The sequence below is a fragment of the Elaeis guineensis genome, chromosome 9 (genome assembly GCF_000442705.2).
Source record: "Elaeis guineensis isolate ETL-2024a chromosome 9, EG11, whole genome shotgun sequence".
NCBI lineage: Eukaryota > Viridiplantae > Streptophyta > Magnoliopsida > Arecales > Arecaceae > Elaeis > Elaeis guineensis.
In genome coordinates this window covers 9,480,465-9,501,902 of record NC_026001.2, presented here as the reverse complement: position 1 = coordinate 9,501,902, position 21,438 = coordinate 9,480,465, and the positions used below count along the sequence as shown (strand labels likewise).

Genomic DNA, 21,438 nt, shown 5'->3' with positions numbered 1-21,438 from the left:
TTAAAACTGTGGTATCAAATAGTGTCAACTTAATGTCTTTTTTAAAAAATATGTCAATCCAATACATATCCTAAAACAATTTTACTTTTTTAGATAAAAACATCTAGGGAATGTACAAATGTAAAGCAGGTCTATAAGTTATAACTAGTATTGCCATGTACAGCTCATGTTTCATGGACATAAAATTACTTGCATGGCAAATTTTAGAACAATGGTTACATGTCGCATGCAATATTTTTCTTTAAAGCTTATGACTACTATAAAGGACTATAGGTAACCTAGATAAGGATACATTTGTACAATAATATTTATGATATATATGATATTATTATAGATTAATGATTAGTTTGATTTGCTATTTTAGGATGTATACATCTCATCAATAGATGATCAGTTTTATAATAATAAAGGAAGTATAAAAGAGAGGCTAGGGGCCTAAAGCATAATTTTGGTGAGCATTTTGAAAAATTGTTGAAAAATCAATAACATCATTGATGACATTAGCAAACTCTTGAGCAGTTCAGAGATTCAAAAATTGAACATATGGTCCAATGATAAATCAGATTAAAAAAAATATTTTTGGATGATCAGTGGAAAATGGTGACCTACTAAACACACAAACACACATATTGTGTTGTAAAAGATATCTCCTCCACCTTATCAAAAAGTATCTTTCAATATTTTTTTGGTACATAATCTTTTCTCTTTTTCTTTGATGCATAGATTTTCTCTTCCAATGAAATGATACAGATTTTTTTGGTTACAGATACATAATGATAAAATTTATCCTGTATAGGATTTGAATTTATAAATTTTTCATAAATTTCACCCCATTCTTTACCGTAGTCACTCTATTCATGAAAGAGATTAAATGTGTAAAATATTACGTTCCATGATGTTTAGCTATTTATTTTTTTATTTATTATATTTTTTAATTTAAAGATATCAAATTTTTTAAAAGATAGTATTTATACTTATTATATTTTTATTATTATTAAAAATTTGATCTATTATATTCTAAATATTATTTTATAATTTTATTTATTATGGAAATACTAAAATTTATTTTTATTTTAATTTATATGAAAAAACTAATTTTTACAAATTTTTCCTATCCGACCGTTCAGTCCGTCGATGCCGACTTACCCAACGCATACGTGACAAGTTGCCATCCTTGATCCGCTCATTTATACGAAGAGGTCGGAAAGCTGGATAAACGTCCCGCATACATCACCTAGTAAACTCATGGACACCCTGCGATAGATTTCTTGATGGTGATAACAAAACAATAAATAAAAATAGAAAATAAAATCGTGGGGATTCCAGGAACGATGACCGCCCGGCTGATGGACCTCCAGACGCTGCCTTCTCCCGTCCTCGCAGGTAGCTCGAGAACCCCTCCCATCTCATCGTAAGAAACTAAGAATAATAGAAGAAAGCAAGTTCCTCTGTCTCTGGTGATGTGCTCCATTGAGTTCTGCGGTTGTTTACTGATTTCTTGGTGATTTCAGAGCGTGTTGTAACCTTGTGGAATTTGCAAGGTTTTGATATAAAATCTAGGATTCGGTTATTCGGTTTTCTTGCTTGTTGGGAGATCTTGTGGGTAACTAATTCTTCCTCCTGTTTGTGGAAATTCTCCTTCTAAGTGGCTCTCAGTCGAGTTTGCTATGAATGGTACGAACATGAGAACTGGGGATGATGGATACTTGGCATTACTGAAGGTTTGGTCCTTGTGTGACTACCTGTTTCGGTTTTCGATTTCGTTGATTTGGGACTCGCATTTTGTCCTGAGAGCTTGGATAGTTTTTATAGTTACCTCCATTCGAAAGAAATTTGTTGGCATAATGGGTTCTGATCTTGGGAAAAATACAGGAAGTTAGTCGTTCTAATGAATTGACATTGTCCTGCATAAAAAACCTATTTTGCTAAATGATTAAAAAGTAACTCGATTGCATCGCATTGCATCGCAATGACTGAATTAACTAGCACTAGAATATTGCCTAGAATGCCTCAAGAAGTTACGCAATTTGCTGTCATGCAGGGCATATATTTCCAGGAGTCAGGCAACAGTATTACAAGTTCAAGAGTAGTTGTGGGTTCAAATTACAAAACAATCTGACAACTGTAGGAAGAAGATTCTGTCAATGTATGAATTCAAATGTGAGATGCTCTGCAGAAGATGTTGGCCTTGAAAAGGATTCAAATGTAGCTTCTTCTGATATTTCATTTTATGATGCACGAGTCCTTTATTGCGTATCTCCGGCCATGGGTCATAATAAGGTATGCTATTCATTTTTCTTTCTTATATTATGTTTTTTTCCTCTGCTATTCTGTTCATTTCTGCTAACTTGGATGCATGCTTGAGTGTAAATTTCTTCATGTTGTCTTCAAGATATATGCAAAATGTTATGGAGCTATGATTATATTTCAGATTAACTTCTGATATTACATAATTCAGCTAATGGCCTATATCTTCTGCATATTCTGTCACTTGCCAATATTTTTTGATAGCATTATGATGATTTATTTATAATGAGAAAAATTATTCACCGAGTTAGAAAAGAACTCATGTACGGTCATAACAAGATCATGGGAAGTCAAGGAATTTTAGTTCATGCTTATTAGTTCTCTCCACATATCTTGTCATATTAACTTGTACCTTTTCTCTTTTTCTTTCCTTAAAATGAAAACTTGTACCTTTCCTTCTAATTTTCTATTTGATCTCATATCCAGGAATCACACCCAGAGTCCAACAAAAGGGTGCCTGCAATCGTTGATGCTCTTGAAAGGCTGGAGCTCACACCAAAAGTATGAAGGCATAACTTTTTCATATATTACCAGCCTCTTATGCAATCCCATTATTCTTTCTTTCCCTTGTTTTTGACAGGCTTTTTATCTTTCTTGTAAGATCTGGTTCATTCTTTATTTCAGTACCGTAGCTCAGCGGTGTTTGAAGCTCAAAATTTCCAACCTGCATCCATAGATGATATTGCAAGTGTTCATGCAAGAGCTTATGTAGCTGGCCTTGAGAAGGTAGTTTTTATCATTTGGGTGCTTTCCTTTCCATTATAGATAATTTAGATCTTAATTTTTGTACCTTTGTTACTTCTCTTCTTTACTTAATTTACTCCAGATAATTTAAAAACTTAACTCATGCAGATTTATTACTTCTCTTCCTTGATTTGCTCCTTTGTGACATATGCTCCATATTAGGCATTAACATAAGAGTAGATTGTGATTTTTTTTTTTTAATACTTCTCAATAAAATGACTGGTGGCTCCTTCCCCGGTGTCCTATTGCCATAAAAAAAAGATAGTGAATTTTTAATAACAACTCAATTGCAGGAGATAGTGAATTTTTAACAAAACAACAAACTTGAGGAGATAATCCCTATGTTCAAGTTCATATTTTATTGTGCATATGAGTTGATACTTGTTTGTTCTATTTACTGATTGATTGGATCTATTTTTCCATTTATTCCGATATTGGATTCTTATGGCATCTGCATAATTCCCTATTTCTGAAACCAATGGCCTTTTAAAACTCTAAGTATATATTTTCACTTGATTAGGATCACCCCAAGTTCATGCAAGTGCATATTGATTTGCCTTCTTCGACAAAACATCGAACAATTGATTCAATTCACCATCTTAGACAGACTGTGGACAAGGTTTTTTATAAGCCTTTTTTCTCATATAGTTCACTTGAGAATACCAATAACATGTTCTCAACATCACTGCCAAATGTACCTGAGCTTAACACAGTGACATTCTCTGGTAATCTACTTTGCACCCATACAGACAATACTTGGGTTCAGGCTGGGGCAGAACAAGAATAACCTAATTTTAATCCTCTGGTGTACTTTAACTCATTTTAGTACCTTCAGGAAATTGATGCTGAATTCTATAAACATCTTTTACATGGCATTCTCAGATGTATGATTACTTGATGGTAAAGAAAGCAGTAACTAATCAAATTTGTAAGTTATGCGAACTTATACAAGAATATGAGAATCAGAATCTGTAGATAAAGACAAAAGGTTGGAGAGAGTTATAAATTTGATCAGTTACATACTTGTCGATTAGTTATGATATTGGCCAGCTTGTGGAAGCATCGTAGCAGTTCTCTCTTTCTGATTGCTTCCCCTCTTTGTACTGCTGAAGGAGTTTATGGTGACATTACCAGGGATCAAATTACCATTCCATGGACATTTACCTAATAAAAGGAAAAAACTTTCAGGAATCAGAAAAGAGAAAAGTAAAATTGGTGGGATTTCTCTTCTTCCGCTATGAAGGAATAGTTCTGCACTTTTAACAGGGATTAACAGGCAGCAAATTGTTGTATTGACATAATACAGTAACCTTGATCTTGAGTTGGCTAAATGCCCGATAAGACAATGCCTTAGGGGGTGTGATTACCTCGTATTCTGCTTTAGAATAATCTGACACCACTGGCAAACAGATGATGTGAGTCTTATGTGTCAATGTGTCTAGAAGGATCTAATATAGCAACCTTGAAAATGCTGAAGACTGCAACACTCTTATACCATGTAGAACTATGTATTTCTTGAATAAGACTGATAAAATTCATCAAATTTGACAAGATTCTTGAAACCAAAGTTCGCCATCTTAGTACCAGATTCTGTAACAGTACCATCCTATTACAGTATTGTTACGTAGTTCGGTACGGTATGAGACAGCATCCCAAGTGTCAGTATAGTATGAGACACCATATCTGTATGGTACGTCTTGTACCATGCGGTATGGGGTGGGACGGGAAATCATGCTTGAAACAATATTAGATTTCACATCATTTATTAGAATTGGTAAGCATAGACATTGATATATGATGTCAAATTGGTTCTATAGTTTTACTCCTTTTTCTGAAGACTATCTTGGTTCTACGTCATTAAGTGCCATGATTTTATAACCGCCTTGGAGTTTCCTAGTGCCCAACTGTGCAGCACACTAGAAAATAAAAAACTTAAACATTCTATGTGTGTAAATATGAACTTTCTATAACTCTAAGAGTATAAACAATGGACCACTATGAGCCTGCTTAGAGGGGACTTCATATAATAGTTTCATGGTCAACACAATGTGAAACTAATTTATAATGCAGACTTTATCTGCTGTAATGTGCTTTGCAAACTATGAGGTTGGAGCTTTTGCTTTAGGCTTCGTACAGCAAAGTGGGCTATGCACTTTATGCAAGATAGTTTATGCATTTCCATTTTACCCGGTGCGACCTAAGGGGCCAAAATTTTCTTTCTTTATGTGTCCAATAGGAATATGTAGTGACCTTATTATTGGTCATTTGTAATGATGATGCAGTGATATCAATTTTGCCTATGTGATAAATTGAAAAAGAATAGACCAAGAAAACATAAAGAACTTATATATGTTTGCATTACAAGGACATATATCAATTGCCCATATCAAGTCATTGATAACAGAAATATAAATATTTGGACTTGTATGAACTCTTTCATATCTACAATCCAAGGACTTTCCAATTCTCTCGCATGAGGATGGGTTTTAGACCAGTTTATGCTATTGTGAATATGTAGACCTCCAGCTCCCCATTATGCACTTTCGTATCTTTCATCAATTTTAAAATTCTATTAACAATATTATCTGCAGGCTTATGGTTTTCTTTTCTTTATGCTTTTATAATTAATTTTACCTCTTTTCTTGTTTGCCTATAGAGGACCAGGAATTCCTGTTTGCATATTTGAAGTGTATCTTCTAACATGATAATGCATCATATGTGAACATTCTTGAATCATTTTATGATATAATCCATACCATCTTTAATTTGTGTAGAAATTGCACAGCCTTAGTGCTTTTGAGTGATTATACAATGTTGTCATGTGCACGTAGGTTCAGCAATTCTCATTCAGTTAAAGCAGTTGGATATCATGTAATACTGTGGTTGAACTTTGAACTGCTTGTTAGGTCTTTGCTTAGTTTTGGTTTAGTTCATAATATCAGAACTGCTGATCTTGATATTATAGTGGAAAATGCTGATTATTTACTCAAGAAATCAGGTTGCTCTTTGTGCAATTAATCTTGCCAAACTTTTCTGTAGGCTATGTCTAGGGCTTCAGATGAGGGTGTTATTTTCATTGATGGATCTGGACCAACATATGCTACTGAAACTGTAATCATCAGTCCTCATATCTTCTTTTATCTTCATTTTTTAAAAAAAAATTGCTTTATGATGGTGGATCTGTATATGCAATCACAATGAAATTCATTTGATCAGAAAATAGTGGACTCTTGTAGTTTACAGTACTTTGTTCTACCACACAAAAATGCTGGGGATTTTTCCTCTGAAATTGGAAAAGCACGTGTTTGTGTGGTATATGTGCAAGCACATATAATTATTCATGACCATATATGGGTCGATAGAGGCTTGCTGTTGAGTATTAATATGAAAGTATCTACACTGACAAAAACTGTTAACGTTCTGCCATCTTCACTTATTTATCACATCACTTCTTATGCAGACCTTTCAAGAGTCCCTCATGGCAGCTGGTGCAGGAATTTCCTTGGTTGATTCAGTGGTAATAGAGTTATTTAAGACATTTCACTTTCATATTCATTCTGAAGTACATTTTATTTTTATTCTTAACTCACTATACTGCAAATGCATCTAAACTTTTATTGGTATATTCTTAATTAAGATAAGCATCTTGTGTTTCTAAACTTCTTCTGTAACTTCTTGAGTTGTTAGACCTCCATTTTTTTTTTTTTGTATGATTTAGTAAATTCTTTTGCTGTGCTCTTTTGCCAAGAAATCTGTATATTTGTTTCTTAGGTTGCAGCATCAAGATTGAGACCAGACCCACCTATAGGATTTGCCTTAATAAGGCCACCAGGTCATCATGCAATTCCTGAAGGTCCTATGGGCTTTTGTGTCTTTGGAAACATTGCAGTTGCTGCTCGATATGCTCAACGTGCACATGGATTAAAGCGGGTTCTTATCATTGATTTTGATGTTCACCATGGTAATGGAACATGTGATGCATTTTATGATGACCCGGATATATTCTTCATCTCGACTCATCAGGTAATTTGATATTTTTTATATAATTATTGGTCATGATGTATGACATACCTTGTGCTTGTTTCATTGTACAACTGATCTCCTTTTAAATGGTGTAATGTCTTTTGGGTTTAGTTTGTAAATGGAAATTTTAAGCTGTATGCCATCAATTTGGCTGAGCATTACAGATTACTTATTTTGGAGTGTGTATGTGGTGGTTATTTTATGTTAGTTGCTGCTAAAAAAAATACTTGTGGATTTATCTGTTCAAAATTTTGAATATCAATGTGAAAATGTTATCCAATCAGTCAAACTAGGGAAAATCAATAATTTCGAACTCCATATTTTATTGAGTTTAATTTCCTTTTTTTTGGGTGGGGGGGGGGGGGCGCGATGGGGGGGAGGAGGTGAGGAAGCTTGACCCTAAAAGGGAAAGAAAAACTAACATCAACAAGAGTATTTTAACTGAACTTTATTATGCTTTCGACTTTCCAATATATGCTTAAAATATGCAGACCATGTTTAATTGTTATGTTGATTTTTTGCAAAATAAGCTATATCTGTTGTATATATGCCAGTCCCACTTCATCGACCATCATTATTATTTGTTTGGCATTGTAATGTATCATCGATGGCCAAACCAATTGATTGCTTTCAGGAAAATTAAATCACTAATATACTAAGCAAAGATAATATAATATCAAAAATCTATTGTTATTACTCATCCATATAATATCAAAAATCCCAACTATCTTTATTGTTGTTATTACTCATCCATATAATATCAAAAATGTCAACATAATCATGGTGCCAATTAAGCTTGATTGACATCCAAAACTAAATTTAAATATGCTTACAATGCGCCATCAAGATTGTCTGTATCTTGGCTGCAAAATGTGGAGGAAAATGATTATCCGTAGCTTGGAGAGGTGGGTCTTTAGCAGGCTATACTCGGTGTACAAATTGTTATGTTCTTAATGTTTTGGTTAGATGTATATTTTCTAGTTAATTTTAGTAAATGTATAGAAAACAAGTTAAATATATAGCATATAAATTTTTGCTTTTAGATAAATGATCTTTTTCTTTGAACTTGTTTTATGTAGGATGGAAGCTACCCTGGTACAGGTAAGATCGGACAGGTTGGTCGAGGAAGTGGTGAAGGAACAACTCTGAACCTGCCTCTACCAGGAGGTTCAGGTGACAATTCTATGAGATCTGTATTTGATGAGGTCATTGTGCCATGTGCTCAAAGGTTTAAGCCAGAGATCATTCTTGTTTCAGCTGGGTTAGTTGCTCGTTCTTCATTACTTTAAGGTTGTCATCAGATTTAGAAAATTGTTTAGTCCAATGACCAGCCTATTCTGGGTCATGTTTGAGAAGTTGAACCCTAAGGTCTGAAAGCACCTGACCTACAGCTCTTAGAGTAACATACCTTAGGCCGATAAGGAGTTTTGCTGATTTGGCATCTCCATTAGCTGAAGCTAAGTAGGATCTGCTTTTTATAGATTCAGGCCTTTTTAGTTTCATTTTACACAAAAATTTGGACCATATATTGCCCATTCTTCACAGATTTGGCCCTGTGGAGCCCACAGTTGGATATGTGATCATGTGGGCTGTGGGTTTCACATGGTTAAAGATAATGCCCTCTTCTTGGCACTAGTTGGGTCCATGGATGCCAAAGCTCATAGGCAGGGTCTGACTGGCCTTGATTTAAATTGTAACTAGTGGAGCATGGTTTATTGACATAGGGCCTGGAAATGGACCCATTTATAGCACAAAGCTCTAATTGGTCTTTCTTTTGCCAGCTGCTCAGGATCCATTGTTTGTTGACAAAGGATCCCTGAGATATATCTTTTAACTTCTGCTGCTGCCCATTTAGTTTCCCATCATGTTTTGGTATGCAAGCACAGATATAGACCGTATAGCAAGAAAATATTAGTCATCCTACAAAATGAATCGAATTATTTCATGCTCATTTGCATGTAGAAATGTTCTATGACTGAGGGTGCTGTGCCCACTTTTCTTGTCTTCAGAATTCTATGCATGCCTTGATTGAAGGTGAAAAAGGAAATCCCTTTGAAACCAAATAGATAATGCTCCCATAGTGCTCAATACTGATCATTGTTAAAAAAAAAAAAAGTCTATTCTCAACCTAAAAATCTACCTGCATGGACATTCTTTTTTCAGTTATGATGCTCATGCGCTGGACCCATTGGCTGGTCTGCAATTCACAACGGGCACATACTACATGCTCGCATCAAATATCAAACAACTTGCAAAGGAGTTATGTGGAGGACGCTGTGTGTTCTTCTTGGAAGGTGGATATAATCTGAAGTCCCTCTCAAATTCTGTGGCTGACACCTTTCATGCATTCCTTGGGGAGCCAAGCTTGGCTTCGCAATTTGATGATCCAGCAATGTTGTATGAAGAACCATTGTCTCGAGTAAAGCAGGCCATTCAGAAGGTCAAACATCTACACTCCCTCTAGACACAAGAGGAGTATTACACTGTACTCATGTGGACCTTGTTGTTTGGCTCAACTTCTATATTCATCACCAGTTCTGCATGAGCATCTATGTACATATCCTGAACACTAGTTACTTGAAAAGAGGTGCGATTAATTATCAGTTTATCACTTATTTTTCGTTGTTGTGACTTGAAATGTATGCCTTCATCTAGTGCAGAAGTACTTGTTCATCCAGCACTAACCTTATCAGGTTTTAGGGATGAACAAACCTTATCAGGTTTTAGTTGGTATTATGAGCCCATCAAACTATTCATGACTGCATGACTTCCTACGGTCGTTTTATGAAGGACCATATGTGATATCTGTCAACCTTTTTTTTTTTTTGGTGATGGAGAGGTATTTACTTTCTGTAGTGTTGCTACAGTTGCTTGTGTCACATTCGAAGTTCTGTAGCGGGCTTCAATTTTGTAGACTGCAGCCTCAAGTACATATCAGCAGGTTATACTGACAGTTGATCAAGTTGATTGTAGGCTGTTAAGGTGAGATCACTGCTGCTTTTTCCCATCTGGACAATTATTCACTATTTTCTGTCCAGCCTTGTGTTTTTTCCTCTTGTTGGAACCGTTCAATGTGTATGCTTATTATGCCATACTGTCAAGGCAAACACCAACTTAATTATCTCTTTCACCGGTGATGATCTATTTTTATCTATTTCCTGATGCACTTGGGTATAGTTTCACCAGTCATCTCTCACAGCATCCTGGTGTTTGCTACATCCATATTCTGCTAATTAGTTTAATAACTTCGATCCAAAAGTAAATTGATATTATGATCAGCTTATATCAAACGAGTAAACCAAACCATTTGAAGGTTGCTTATTTTATTTTGTTGACAGGTGTAATGATAATGACATGCAGACAAAACATTTGCATCATATCACTTTTGGCTGATAAGGTTTATAAACATGTCGTTAGCAATCAATCAACCTGCACATAAACATGCCCATGCTAATGATCAAATAGCTTTCTCCCATCTAATCATTTATAGCTGATTTATTAAATCCCTGGAGCGTTGTTCACTTCCTAGCTTCTTGTATTTCATCATTGAATTCCAGTGATGTTGTATTATGTCTTATCTTCTTTCTTCAACAAAAACTGTAATCATTGCTTATTAGATCAGCCTCAATTTTATATTTGTTCATGTGGATATCACATCAATTAATTCTTATCTAGATGTTCTCAACTTGTGTAATGCCTGGTTTTTCAATAACGTACTCATTGCTAATGCTTCTCTTCATCATTTATCATAAATCCACCTGAATATTGTTTATCTACTGCATTTCGGTGTATGCTTATGTTAAAATTATATAAAATTTATGAATGCCTTCATATGTTTTCAGTCTAGCACTCTGATTTATATGCTTGAATTTTTCTCTAAGTCATTATTGACTGCATAACTGCAATATAAGCACTTCTCCATTTTTTTCTACCCCTCCTAGGAAGCTTTGTCTTCAAATCTTTGCTGCCCAGTCCTTGTTTGCAGGGAAGGCAGCAGTGGCACATTAGCAGCATTAAGTGGCTACATGTCACACAATATAGATAAGAAGAAGCTCAACCAATGGTCAGAGTGCAGCACCCCTAACCAAGCCTCCACCATCCAGTCCTAATGGAATGGCAGTTCCACCCATAGCCTCTTACCATGCTCTTGTGTGATAAATGCCTGGAAAACATCCCAAAGGAGCCTGAGCTCAGGAAAGTGGATGTCTCACAAACCCCTCCATTGGGTGCAGAACAACAGTACTGTCTGCACCGCACCGCAGCCTCTTATCTCATCCCCTGCTCCCAGAAAGCAGCGTCTGGAAGCCACAACAAAGCACAATTCTCTCAAGGACTTTGACAGCATCCCACCACAGGGCTCATGTACATTAAAAGTGGGAATTTGGGATGACAAAATTGCATCACTTCTACGTCATCAGACAACAGAAAAGCTCATGATACTTCTCCCTAAGGAAGTAGGGGGGACCCTGGGATGAGATCTTGGTGCCCCACGTTTATTGGCACCAGGCATCCAAAGTGGTGGACTTGGCCTTTTCTCCACGGCGAATCCTCTTTGCTTGATGTCTAGTTTTAATGAAGCAGTGTATCTCCTATGGGAGTGGAGGAGGAGAATGTGGGTGCGTGGGCTTGGCAATGATTGCTGGTTTTGAGACACTAAGAAATGGTAGACACATACAGGGTATGTATATAATATTAATGGCTTCTTCTCCAAGTGATGCTCTTGTACTTTGTCACCACGTCAACCGTGCTATTGGGAGTTTAGTATCATTGTTTGTTTTTGTGAAGAGAAGGGGAAAAGCGTGGTGGAAAAGGGTGACGTACTTATTGGCATGGCATGACATGAGCATAGATGTCGGCATGCTAGACCCAAGGTGTTGTCCAAGTCCGCACGGTTCCAAAGAAATGTTGGTTTAGGCCTAGGTTGGCTTGAGCCAATTTGTGGGACTTAATGTGATGCATCTTTGATGGGGAGCACTGTTTCTGCGACTCAAAAGTGTCATTTATCCATGCGTCGCATTGCTAGTGGTCTTCTCCATCTTCTTGTTTATGCTTTCTGTATTGAAATTGTTTTGGATCCCATGCCAATCTAAGCGGCTAGGATCTTACCTACACAAACAATCTGAGATCTTGATGGTCTCTGGTTCGGTTTTCTATGCTTGTTATATTTCATGTTTCATGATGCTTCAATTTGGATTGTTCTCACAAATTTAAAATCTTGCCCTTGATATTACTAGATGTTTAATCTAGTTTTTCTTATTATAATTGTTTTTGAAGCTTCTAAGCAGTAAGGACCGAGGATAATTTAATTTATTAAAAGTAGCACAAGGACTATAGTTGGATCCTTTAACTTCGTCATTTAACCAACTCCTCGCCGTCTAACATTTGAAAGAAAAAGACTAATAAGATCATAAATTGTAAAACTTAGTGAACGATTTTTTGCTATGAAAAAGCATGCAAAAGAATACTTTGATCTTGCATAAGTCTCGAAATACTCTAGAGTGATTACCCCAAAAAAAAAACCTATAGAGAGAGAGAGAGAGAGAGGGAGAGCACAGCTATGTAAAAGAAGTGGAGGGTATCAATCAATGACCTATTTGAAAGTTTCTTCTTGGAAGTCCTCTCAGGGTATTTAATCATAGGATGGGGTTGTTCACAACGAGCTGGCCCAACTTTATAAACCGCATGCTAAGTTGTCATGTCTTTTGTTTTCAATCATGCCCACTCGAATTTATATGTGCCATCAAGTGGTAAATTCAACTTGGTCAGCCAAGAGTAGACTAAGACCCTTACAAAAGGAAAACAAAGGAATGATAAAGATTGACGAGACTAATAACAAATTTCTTTCATTTTAGAGTAATGACTTGGGCGAAGCACCTTTCTGTTTCTATCCCTCGACAATGAAATGAGTCCCACAAAAGGAATCTATGTTAGACCGGCAAAGTTGGCCCCTATAGCCAATTCTATCATTGTCCACAAAAATCTAAACTTCGGATAAGATTGGAGAGACTATTTGCGCTATCGACTTAATAATAGTTCCTCTTGTTAGTTATCATCACCAAGAAGTTTCATAGACGTGGCCAAGAAAGAGAATAATAGCATTCAAAAATTAAATTACACCATGCATTGTTATCACTACTTTCCATTATGCTCTTTGTTTTTTTTTTTTTTTTTTAATTTTTTTTTTTTAACTTTTAAGTTAAAGGATTGGTGTAGTACATAAAGGATAGGTTGTGATAGCAAGGTCCTATATATCATTCAACTAATCACTAACTTCCACAAAACATTGGTGACCTTAAGCAGTTTTCCAAACCATGAGTGTATTTCTAAGTTAACAACCTAGAAGAAGTAATTATTTTTAGGTGCTTACACTAGCGACCCTTTCGGAGAAGAAAAAGCAAGTCACCTACAAATAGCAAATAGCAAGTGACCTTGAATTTAGAGGAGAAAGGAATAATGAATTACTATTACTAAGATTGTCCTGCCTAAATTTTAGCTATACATGATCTATAAGAATCCTTGTGACATATCATTGGGGTCCAACTACCCCTTTGAATTAAGATTTGCAAGATTTCTTCTAAAATCATCCAGATCTAGGTTACTCATTTTGCGTTAAGTTTTCTATTAATATCACATGCCTTCATGGTGAACAACATCCTTCAATACATTTGAATGACAAATTAGTAGTAGATCGGATGCAAAATATTCACAATCACATACCGATTGGTTGCATATATATGCGGTAGTCTAATTCATCCTCTACTTTTTCCTTAAACCAGTAGCTAGTCATCCTTTTGAGTGGGAATCACTCTATTCTCTGAGAGCGAAAAAGTCACACAGTTTGGTAGACTGATAGTGATTCCTTAATTTGGAAAGAAATGGACGTTTGATTGTGAGTTTTCTCAAAAATATATACGAAAGATATGCATGGCATAATTATTTTAGATTGACCATGTTCCTTCACTGATACAACTTTGATTAAAAGCAAGTAATGTTACAGACTGGATGGCGTTGTATGTTACAAATCACATGGGATCCGTTTTATGGATAGTTGTGACAGATTTTTTTTTTTAAGTTGTTAAATATTTTATTTTATGATACCTGTGGATGATTTGTTCTAGATTAATTTAATAAATTTGATTTATTAAAAAAAATAGATAATGCAATCGCACGATCAAAGTTCGAGACGTCCGTGCGGCCGATTAAATGCAAGCATGAACTGATTCTGCGGGGGATCGATGCTTGCGGTCTTGATGTGGGTTGTAGAAATAATTTCTGATCCTTCTGATCCTCGAGGGACGTTAGGGGTGACGTGCTCTTCCGACTCGAGGCCTTTCTTCGGACGTGATGGAGAGCGGATTGTATTTATTATTTCTCAAATCGCACACTCACTTAATGAGATAGAAGTTCTCGTGATCATGTTCAGAGAAGTTTGCTAGATTGATCGCCACCACACCGCCCTCGCTATTTTTTGTATAAAATAATAATAATAATAATACCATCTGCCTCATTCTCCGGAATTCTTGTGTGTTGGTTCTGCATTGTATGAACGGTGTAGTCTTCTATTACTCTACTTGTTGCGGCCAATCCCTCCGTCGCCCGATCATCGAGATCACGCACCTACAAGAGAAATTCTCACGGATCGGAGATGCCTCCGACGGAGACCCTCCGACGGTCAAGTCAGAGAGGAGACTAGGCAACAGTGAAAAATCAGGGGCTCAGCTTGAGAGAGAGAGAGCTAAAGAGCTTGAGGAAGCTTGAGAAGTTCACTTCAAAACTTATCAAGACTGTTGCCTTACCCCATTTTATAGTAGAATGCGGTATGATCCCGCCATAAATGGTGAAGACAACTGGAGAGTTGTCAAGTCGCCGGAGGCTGTCAAATCGCCGTGGATTGTCAAGTCACTGGGGATTAATTCATGTCCTTGACAGGACAACGTCCCAGGGCGGCCATACCGCATGTCCTTGACAGGACAACTGTCCATAATAGTTGTACGGCGTTTGGGCGGATTGGCCAACTGTATGTCGGTATTCGGCTGCTGTCCCCGACAGTGAGTCGGTGGTACGGGTTCGGCCGCTCGGCCGATTGGGAACAGCATGGGTCTGTTCAGCCGACATACCTTCGGCCGGCTATTGTCAGCAGTCATCAGTCGGAGTCGTCCGTCGGTCCGATCGGTAGAGTTGGACGTCGGTCAGACCGATCTGAGGGTAAGTCGACGTACAAGGATCAGTCAGTATATCCCAACAGTTGCCCCCCCACTCCTGAGTCGGATGTCGTGTTGGCCAGCGTTTCAACGTGGGCGATGGCTTCGGGCGAAAGGAGTGATTTTTCATCACGTCATGCTCCGACTCTGACGACCGTACCAACAAACGATCTGACGTCAGATGTCTCATTGGGAATGTGAACCGCCGTCTCCTTGAGAATGCGAACCGCCATCTTCTTGGGAATACGAACCGCCGTCTCCTTGGGAATGCGAACCGCCGTTGGTTAATAAATTCTGAGACGCGATTTTTCTGCCACATGTCAGGGGGCTATTGGGCCGAAACCATTCACACGGATGGAGGTGACGTGGCTTGATCTGGGGGCAGGTGCGTCGAACCGTCGGACTGAGGAAGGGCCCTGATGTTGCCATGCGTCGATATTCGGGAAGCCCTCGCTTGGCGCATTTTCATCTCAATCATCGAAGGGCCTTATATATATATGGCCACTTACATCCAAAACTTTATTTTTTGCTGCAAATATGTTCCTGGCGCTGAGGTCCTGTCGAGTCGTCCCCCAGTTTCAGGTAGTTGTCTCCGTCCTCTTCCTTTGAAAGCTCTTCGCGAAGTTTTTTCCATCCTTGTCTCCTTGCATCCTTCGACATTTTTCTTTGTGTTCTCTTTTCTGGGGCTAGCGTCATGGCTAGGACCTCTCCACGAGGAAGTCAGTCGGGGAACCCGACTGATGACTCCCGATCGACCCCGAAGGTGGAGATTTCTTCACTTTCGGGGGCAAACGTCGAACGGCTCAGAGAGTAGTACAGTATCTCAGAGCAGTTCGAACTCTTCGTCCCTGGGGCCGAGGGTCGGGTTAACAACCTACCTCTGAGCCAGGTGGCCTTTTATGTCGAGGACCTTCGGGCAGGTCTTCGCTTTCCGATTTCGAAGTTCGTCCGGAACGTCTTGGATTATTACGGACTTTGCTCGGCGCAACTGATGTCGAACTCAGTCCGGTTGATAATCAGTTTTGCTTTGTTGTGTCGGCTTTTGCCGATCTTTTCTCGTATTTCTCTCTTTCGGGCGTTCTTCGTCCTCCGACCCCACCCGAAAGTCCGAGGGTAGTGGTTCTTCAATCCCCGGAAGGGTCTTTCGTTCATCACTGATCTTCCATCATCGATTCACGGGTAGAAGAACCAATTTTTCTTTGCTTCTTCTTCACTACCTTGGGGGTTCCCTTCCCGCTGGGGCGACCCTCGGACTCAGCTGAACGAAAACAGTTGGATGAAGGCTGGAGACCGAGAGGACTTTCACCGACTGAAGGATGTGTCGGTGCCGAAGCAGAGGGAGCTCGTCATCGAGTAAGCTCTGTACGACGTTGGCCTGAGTTCGGTTCCCCGCTTAGGTATTGTTCGGTCTGTCGGTCGTCCATTGGCTTTTTCACCCGTCTTCGGACTTGTGCTAATCCTTTGTTGAAATTGCAGGCATGCCGTCGAGAGTGAGATTGACAGAAGCCAATATTCGGCAACATGCGGCGAGGAAGAGGCCGACGCCCGGGGTCGGACCTTCGCGGCCTCCTAAGAGGCCTCAGATATCATCCCCGACCGGCATCGCGATGGCGGCAGCACAGTCCGACACCGAACGTGTGTCGGGCTTTAAGCCGATCATCACCCTATCGGTGCCGGCGGTGCCACCTGAGGCACCGTCCGAGGAAGGGGTGGCAGAGGGGGCAGCCGAAGGATCGTCGGGGCCACCGCCTATGGAGGAGGTTCGGGCCGAAGCAAGTGAGCCCGAATGACCTGCGGTGGCTCCCGTCGCACCCTCGGGAGGGATCCAGTCGAGTTTGAGCTTTCCCTCCCTCTCCGATCTTCAGGCCTGGATGACTGATCGGGGGAAGGCTTCGATGGTGCCGACGGACGACACAAGGTCGGCGGGCCACGTTGCACCGTCGGACGTTCGAATTTTCGAAGGAGCGTCGGCCCTAGCCAACCATAATTTTGCTAGGAGGTTGTGCCAAGCGACCATTCTCCCGATCGATCGGGAGCTTTTGAGGAGCCGACCGGTGATCGAGATGCTCTCTTCCTTTTACCCGACCATGATCCAAGTGAGCTCTTCTTCCTTCTTCATCCTTCTTCATTATTATTTTCGTCATTTCATTTTTCTGACGACCAGCCTTCTACTTGCAGCTGATCTACAATATGTCCGAGCTGGAGGTCGGGTACCAGAGGTTTGACGACGTCCGAACGGCCTGGAAGAATAGGGCCGAAATCGTCGAGGCTGAGAAGGCGACGCTGGTGGACCAGCTGAAGTTGTCGGTCGACCGTGAGGCTAGGCTCGAGGAGGAGAATTCCTGACTCACCAACGGCCTAGTCGCTTCGGAGGCCGAACTTCAGTCGGCTCACGAGCAGGTCCAGCGCAAGACCCGCTTCGTTCACCGGCTGCGGTGCGAGCGGGATGGCTGCATCAGGGAGCTCGAGACCGAGCGCGAACAGCTTCGGACTAGCCTGGAGAACCTGGGTAAGGCCGAGGAGAACTTGTCCTCCGCCCAAGCCAACGCCGATATAGCGAAGGCGGAGGCGGAGTCAGCCAAGGAGGCACTGAGCCAGGCGGTGGAGGACTTTCGTGGCTCGGACGAGTACCGGGAGGAGCTCCTCGAGAGCGGCTTCGTCTCCTATCGGGTGGGGTACGAGGAGCCTGGGATGCGATCCAGAGTCTGCACCCGAAGCTCGATTTGAGCAGCGTCGTCCCTCCGGGGTTGGAGGACCAGGTCGCAGAGGAGGAGGCCGACCCAATGCCGGGGGACCCGATGGCTGCGGAGGAGGTCGACCCTAGGCCGATGGAACGAGCGACCGAAGGTGAGGTGGCCCCAACCTTCGGTCCCACTTCGACCCGAGCGGGTATACTGGTGGCTCCCGAAGTATCCCCGATACAGGAAGTCGACTCCGACGAATAGTCGGAGTGTCCGCTCTGATATCTTTGTATTCTTTTGCTTCTGTTTCATCTTTGATATTTGTAATCGGGCTTTGTCCCAATTTTGTAACCGAGCTTCTGCCCAATTTTGTAAGTTACTTCAACTTAATGAAATCAAAGACTTTTCAAACTTTTCCCCGCATGTGGTTCAAAGTGTTCGATCTGTCGAGCCATCCCCAAGAGTACAAGTCATAGCTCTGACATACCTTGCTAGGACGTTCGGTAGGATCTGGCGTAGCCGACCAAAGTAGCCAGTAGCGCACGTCCCGCCAAAGGCAGAGCAAGCCCCGATCGTAGGTTGGCATCCCGACTGTCGTGCAGGTTGCATAGGATCTGATGGTCGAGAGTCGTCCCGACTGTAGGTCGAGCGTGCATGTCGGGTCGGGTGTCGGCCAATCTCCGAACGTAGCTTGTCGATACGATCATTCCGTAGAGTCTGATAGTCGAGTAGCATCCGACATATTCGGATAGGATAACGATGACAAGTCGAATATCTATTGTCTGGCTCTTAATCGGACGTGTACGTCGGGACGTATGATAAACGGTGGCAAGCCAAAAATCCTTCGATCGATCGTGGTCGGGTCGGTATGTCGCAAGTGCGATGTAGTTTGTCGACACCATCATACCGGAGAATCTGATAGTCGAGTCATGTCCGACGCATTCAGATAGGATAACGATGGCAAGTTGAATATCCGTTATTCGGCCCTTGATCGGGCGTGCACGTCGGGACGTATGATAAACGATGGCAAGCCGAATATTCTTCGACCGACCGTGATCGGGTCGGTATGTCGCAGATGCGACTGCGGTTGTCTTAGCATTTTGCCCTTCTTAGTCGAAGCTAAGTCGGCAAGTTAGCCAACTGCATTGGTCGAAGCCCTTTGCCTTCAGAGGTGGGGGCTGTCGTAGATATTCCGCCCCTTCGATCTCCATCGTAGAATCCGATGTGTCGTCGGCGATTGAGACGTAGATCGAGCCATAGATTCGGTGATCGAGCCGTAGGTTCCCAATGAGACGTTAGGCTCAAGTCGGGGCGTCAAGGCTCGTGCTTCTGGCGAGGGCCGACCCTCGACAGAGAATCGAATTTTGTAGACTCTGAAGTTTTAAAATTGAATTGTATTTCGAGTAAGGGCATACAGAATTCATTGATGATACAACTTCAGGTTGTTGGCATTCCAAGTTCGGAGAATGGTCGTCCCTTCCAAGGTCTCAAGTCGATAGGCGCCCGACCTGCAGGTGTCTGCTACCTTGTAGGGTCCTTTCCAGTTTGGGGATAATTTTTCTTGGTCTTGAGGCTTCGAGACTTCCGCCTTCCTTAAAACCAGGTCTCCGGGTCTGAAGGATTTTGGCTTGACTTTAGCATTGTAGTATCGGGCCACTCTTTGTCGGTAGGAAGCCATGCGGAGTTAAGCCTCATGTCAGAGTTCGGGAAGGAGGTCCAAGTCAACTCTCCGACACTCAGAGTTGTCTGGCTCACAGTATTGCTCGACTCTAATAGATGGTAGCCCGATCGCCAGTGAGATCATTGCCTCCGCCCCAAAGGTCAAGTTGAAAGGAGTTTCCCCGGTTGGAACACGGGGTGTCGTTCGGTACGCCCACAGGATCGAGTGCAATTCCTCGATCTAGAGGTCTCTGGCTGCGTTCAGTCGGGTCTTCAGTCCATGCAGAATGGTCTGATTGGTCACTTCGACTTCTCCATTGGACTGTGGATGCCCGACCGAAGTCAGCTTGTGCGTGATATAAAATCTCGCACAGAACTCTCTGAAATCATTATTGTCGAACTGTCGCCTATTGTTGGTGATGATGGTGTGCGACAGTCCGAACCTAAAGATGATGAACTTTTGGATGAAGTCTTCCATCTTGCGCTTGGTAATCTGCGCCAGGGGTTCGGCCTCCACCCACTTGGTGAAGTAGTCGATCGCGATAACTATAAACTTTCTTTGGCCAACGCTGGAGGGAAAGGGCCGAGTATGTCGACCCCCCATTGGGCGAAGGGCCACGGGGCGACGATGGAAGTCAGTTGGTTGGCGGGCCGATGCTGCAAGTTGGCATACTTTTGACATGGCTCACACCTCCGAACCAAGTCAGCTGCGTCTCTCTTCATGGTGGGCCAGTAGTAACCTTGCCGCAGGACTTTGTAGGCCAAAGATTTGCCCCCAGGTGACTTCCGCAAATCCCTTCATGCACTTCTCTGAGCGCATAGTCCGCATCCATTGGTCTCAGGCACCGCAGCAAGGAAAGGGTGAACGACCTCTTGTAGAGCCGCCCATCCATCATTACATATTGAGAGGCCATCCATCGGAGTCGCTTGGCTTCCATAGGATCTTCAGGGCTGGTTCCATCGGTCAGATATTGAACGATCAGATCCATCTAGCTTGGCTCCATCGTCAGTTGTAACACCTCCTCAGTCCTGTCGATGCTCGATTGCTCGAGACTCTCCACGAGCGTCCGACCCAAGGTGCCGTAGGCGGACGTCGCGAGTCTGGAGAGTACATCAGCTCGAGCATTCTCCGATCTGAGAATGTGGGAGATCTCGAAATACTTGAGGTGTGCCACGAGATCTCTCACCTTTTGAAAATATTTCGCCATGGTCAGGTCCCACGCCTCGAATTCGCCTTTGACTTGCCCCACAATCAGCTGGGAGTCAGAGAAGACTCTGAGGTTGTCGATCCCGAGCTTCTTCACCACTCTCAAGCCAGCGAGAAGTGCTTCATACTCGGCTTGATTATTGAAAGCTTTGAAGTTGAATCGAAGGGCATACTCGGTAACCACTCCCTCCGAGTTGGTGAACAGGAACCCGGCCCCGCTCCCTTGGGCATTGGAAGTTCCATCTATGTGTAACACCCAGGTTGACCCGAAGTCATACTTAGAGGTCGCATTTTCTTTGGAGCTCCCGTCTTCCGACATTTGGTCGGCTGTCGGGCATTCCACAACGAAGTCGGCCAGGACTTGGGCTTTCAAAGCAGGTTGTGGTCGGTACTAGATGTTGAACTCGCTCAGCTTCACCGCCCATTTCACGAGTCGTCCTGATGTGTCAGGGCGATGGAGGATCGCCCTCAAGGGCTAGTCGGTGAGGACCACGATGGTGTGTGCTTGAAAATACAGACGGAGTCGTTGCGTGGATATGACCAGGGCAAATATCATCTTCTCCACCCTTGAGTACCGAGTTTCGACCCTGTGGAGCACCTTGCTGGTATAATATAT

The 21,438-nt window shown here is 41.5% G+C and overlaps 1 protein-coding gene across 6 annotated transcripts; it reads left to right on the top strand.

Annotated features, from left to right (window-relative positions):
- The first annotated feature begins 1,218 nt into the window (after positions 1-1,218).
- Positions 1,219-12,261, top strand: LOC105051764 (histone deacetylase 10, chloroplastic). Of its 6 annotated transcripts, none has more exons than XR_012134305.1 (11): positions 1,219-1,383; positions 2,042-2,280; positions 2,734-2,808; positions 2,932-3,033; positions 6,091-6,162; positions 6,512-6,568; positions 6,823-7,074; positions 8,154-8,335; positions 9,238-9,661; positions 9,942-10,056; positions 11,060-12,261. XR_012134305.1 is itself a non-coding variant. In XM_010932360.4 (9 exons), the coding sequence occupies exons 1-9, from the start codon at positions 1,332-1,334 to the stop codon at positions 9,536-9,538; spliced, it is 1,332 nt and encodes a 443-aa protein (XP_010930662.2). In that variant the 5' UTR covers positions 1,219-1,331; the 3' UTR covers positions 9,539-9,689. The 6 variants fall into 6 exon arrangements, 2 of the variants coding, with proteins under 2 accessions (XP_010930662.2, XP_010930663.2); XR_002165451.3 differs by having other exon boundaries at positions 11,047-12,261; XR_002165450.3 differs by having other exon boundaries at positions 11,016-12,261.
- The last annotated feature ends 9,177 nt before the right edge of the window (positions 12,262-21,438 follow it).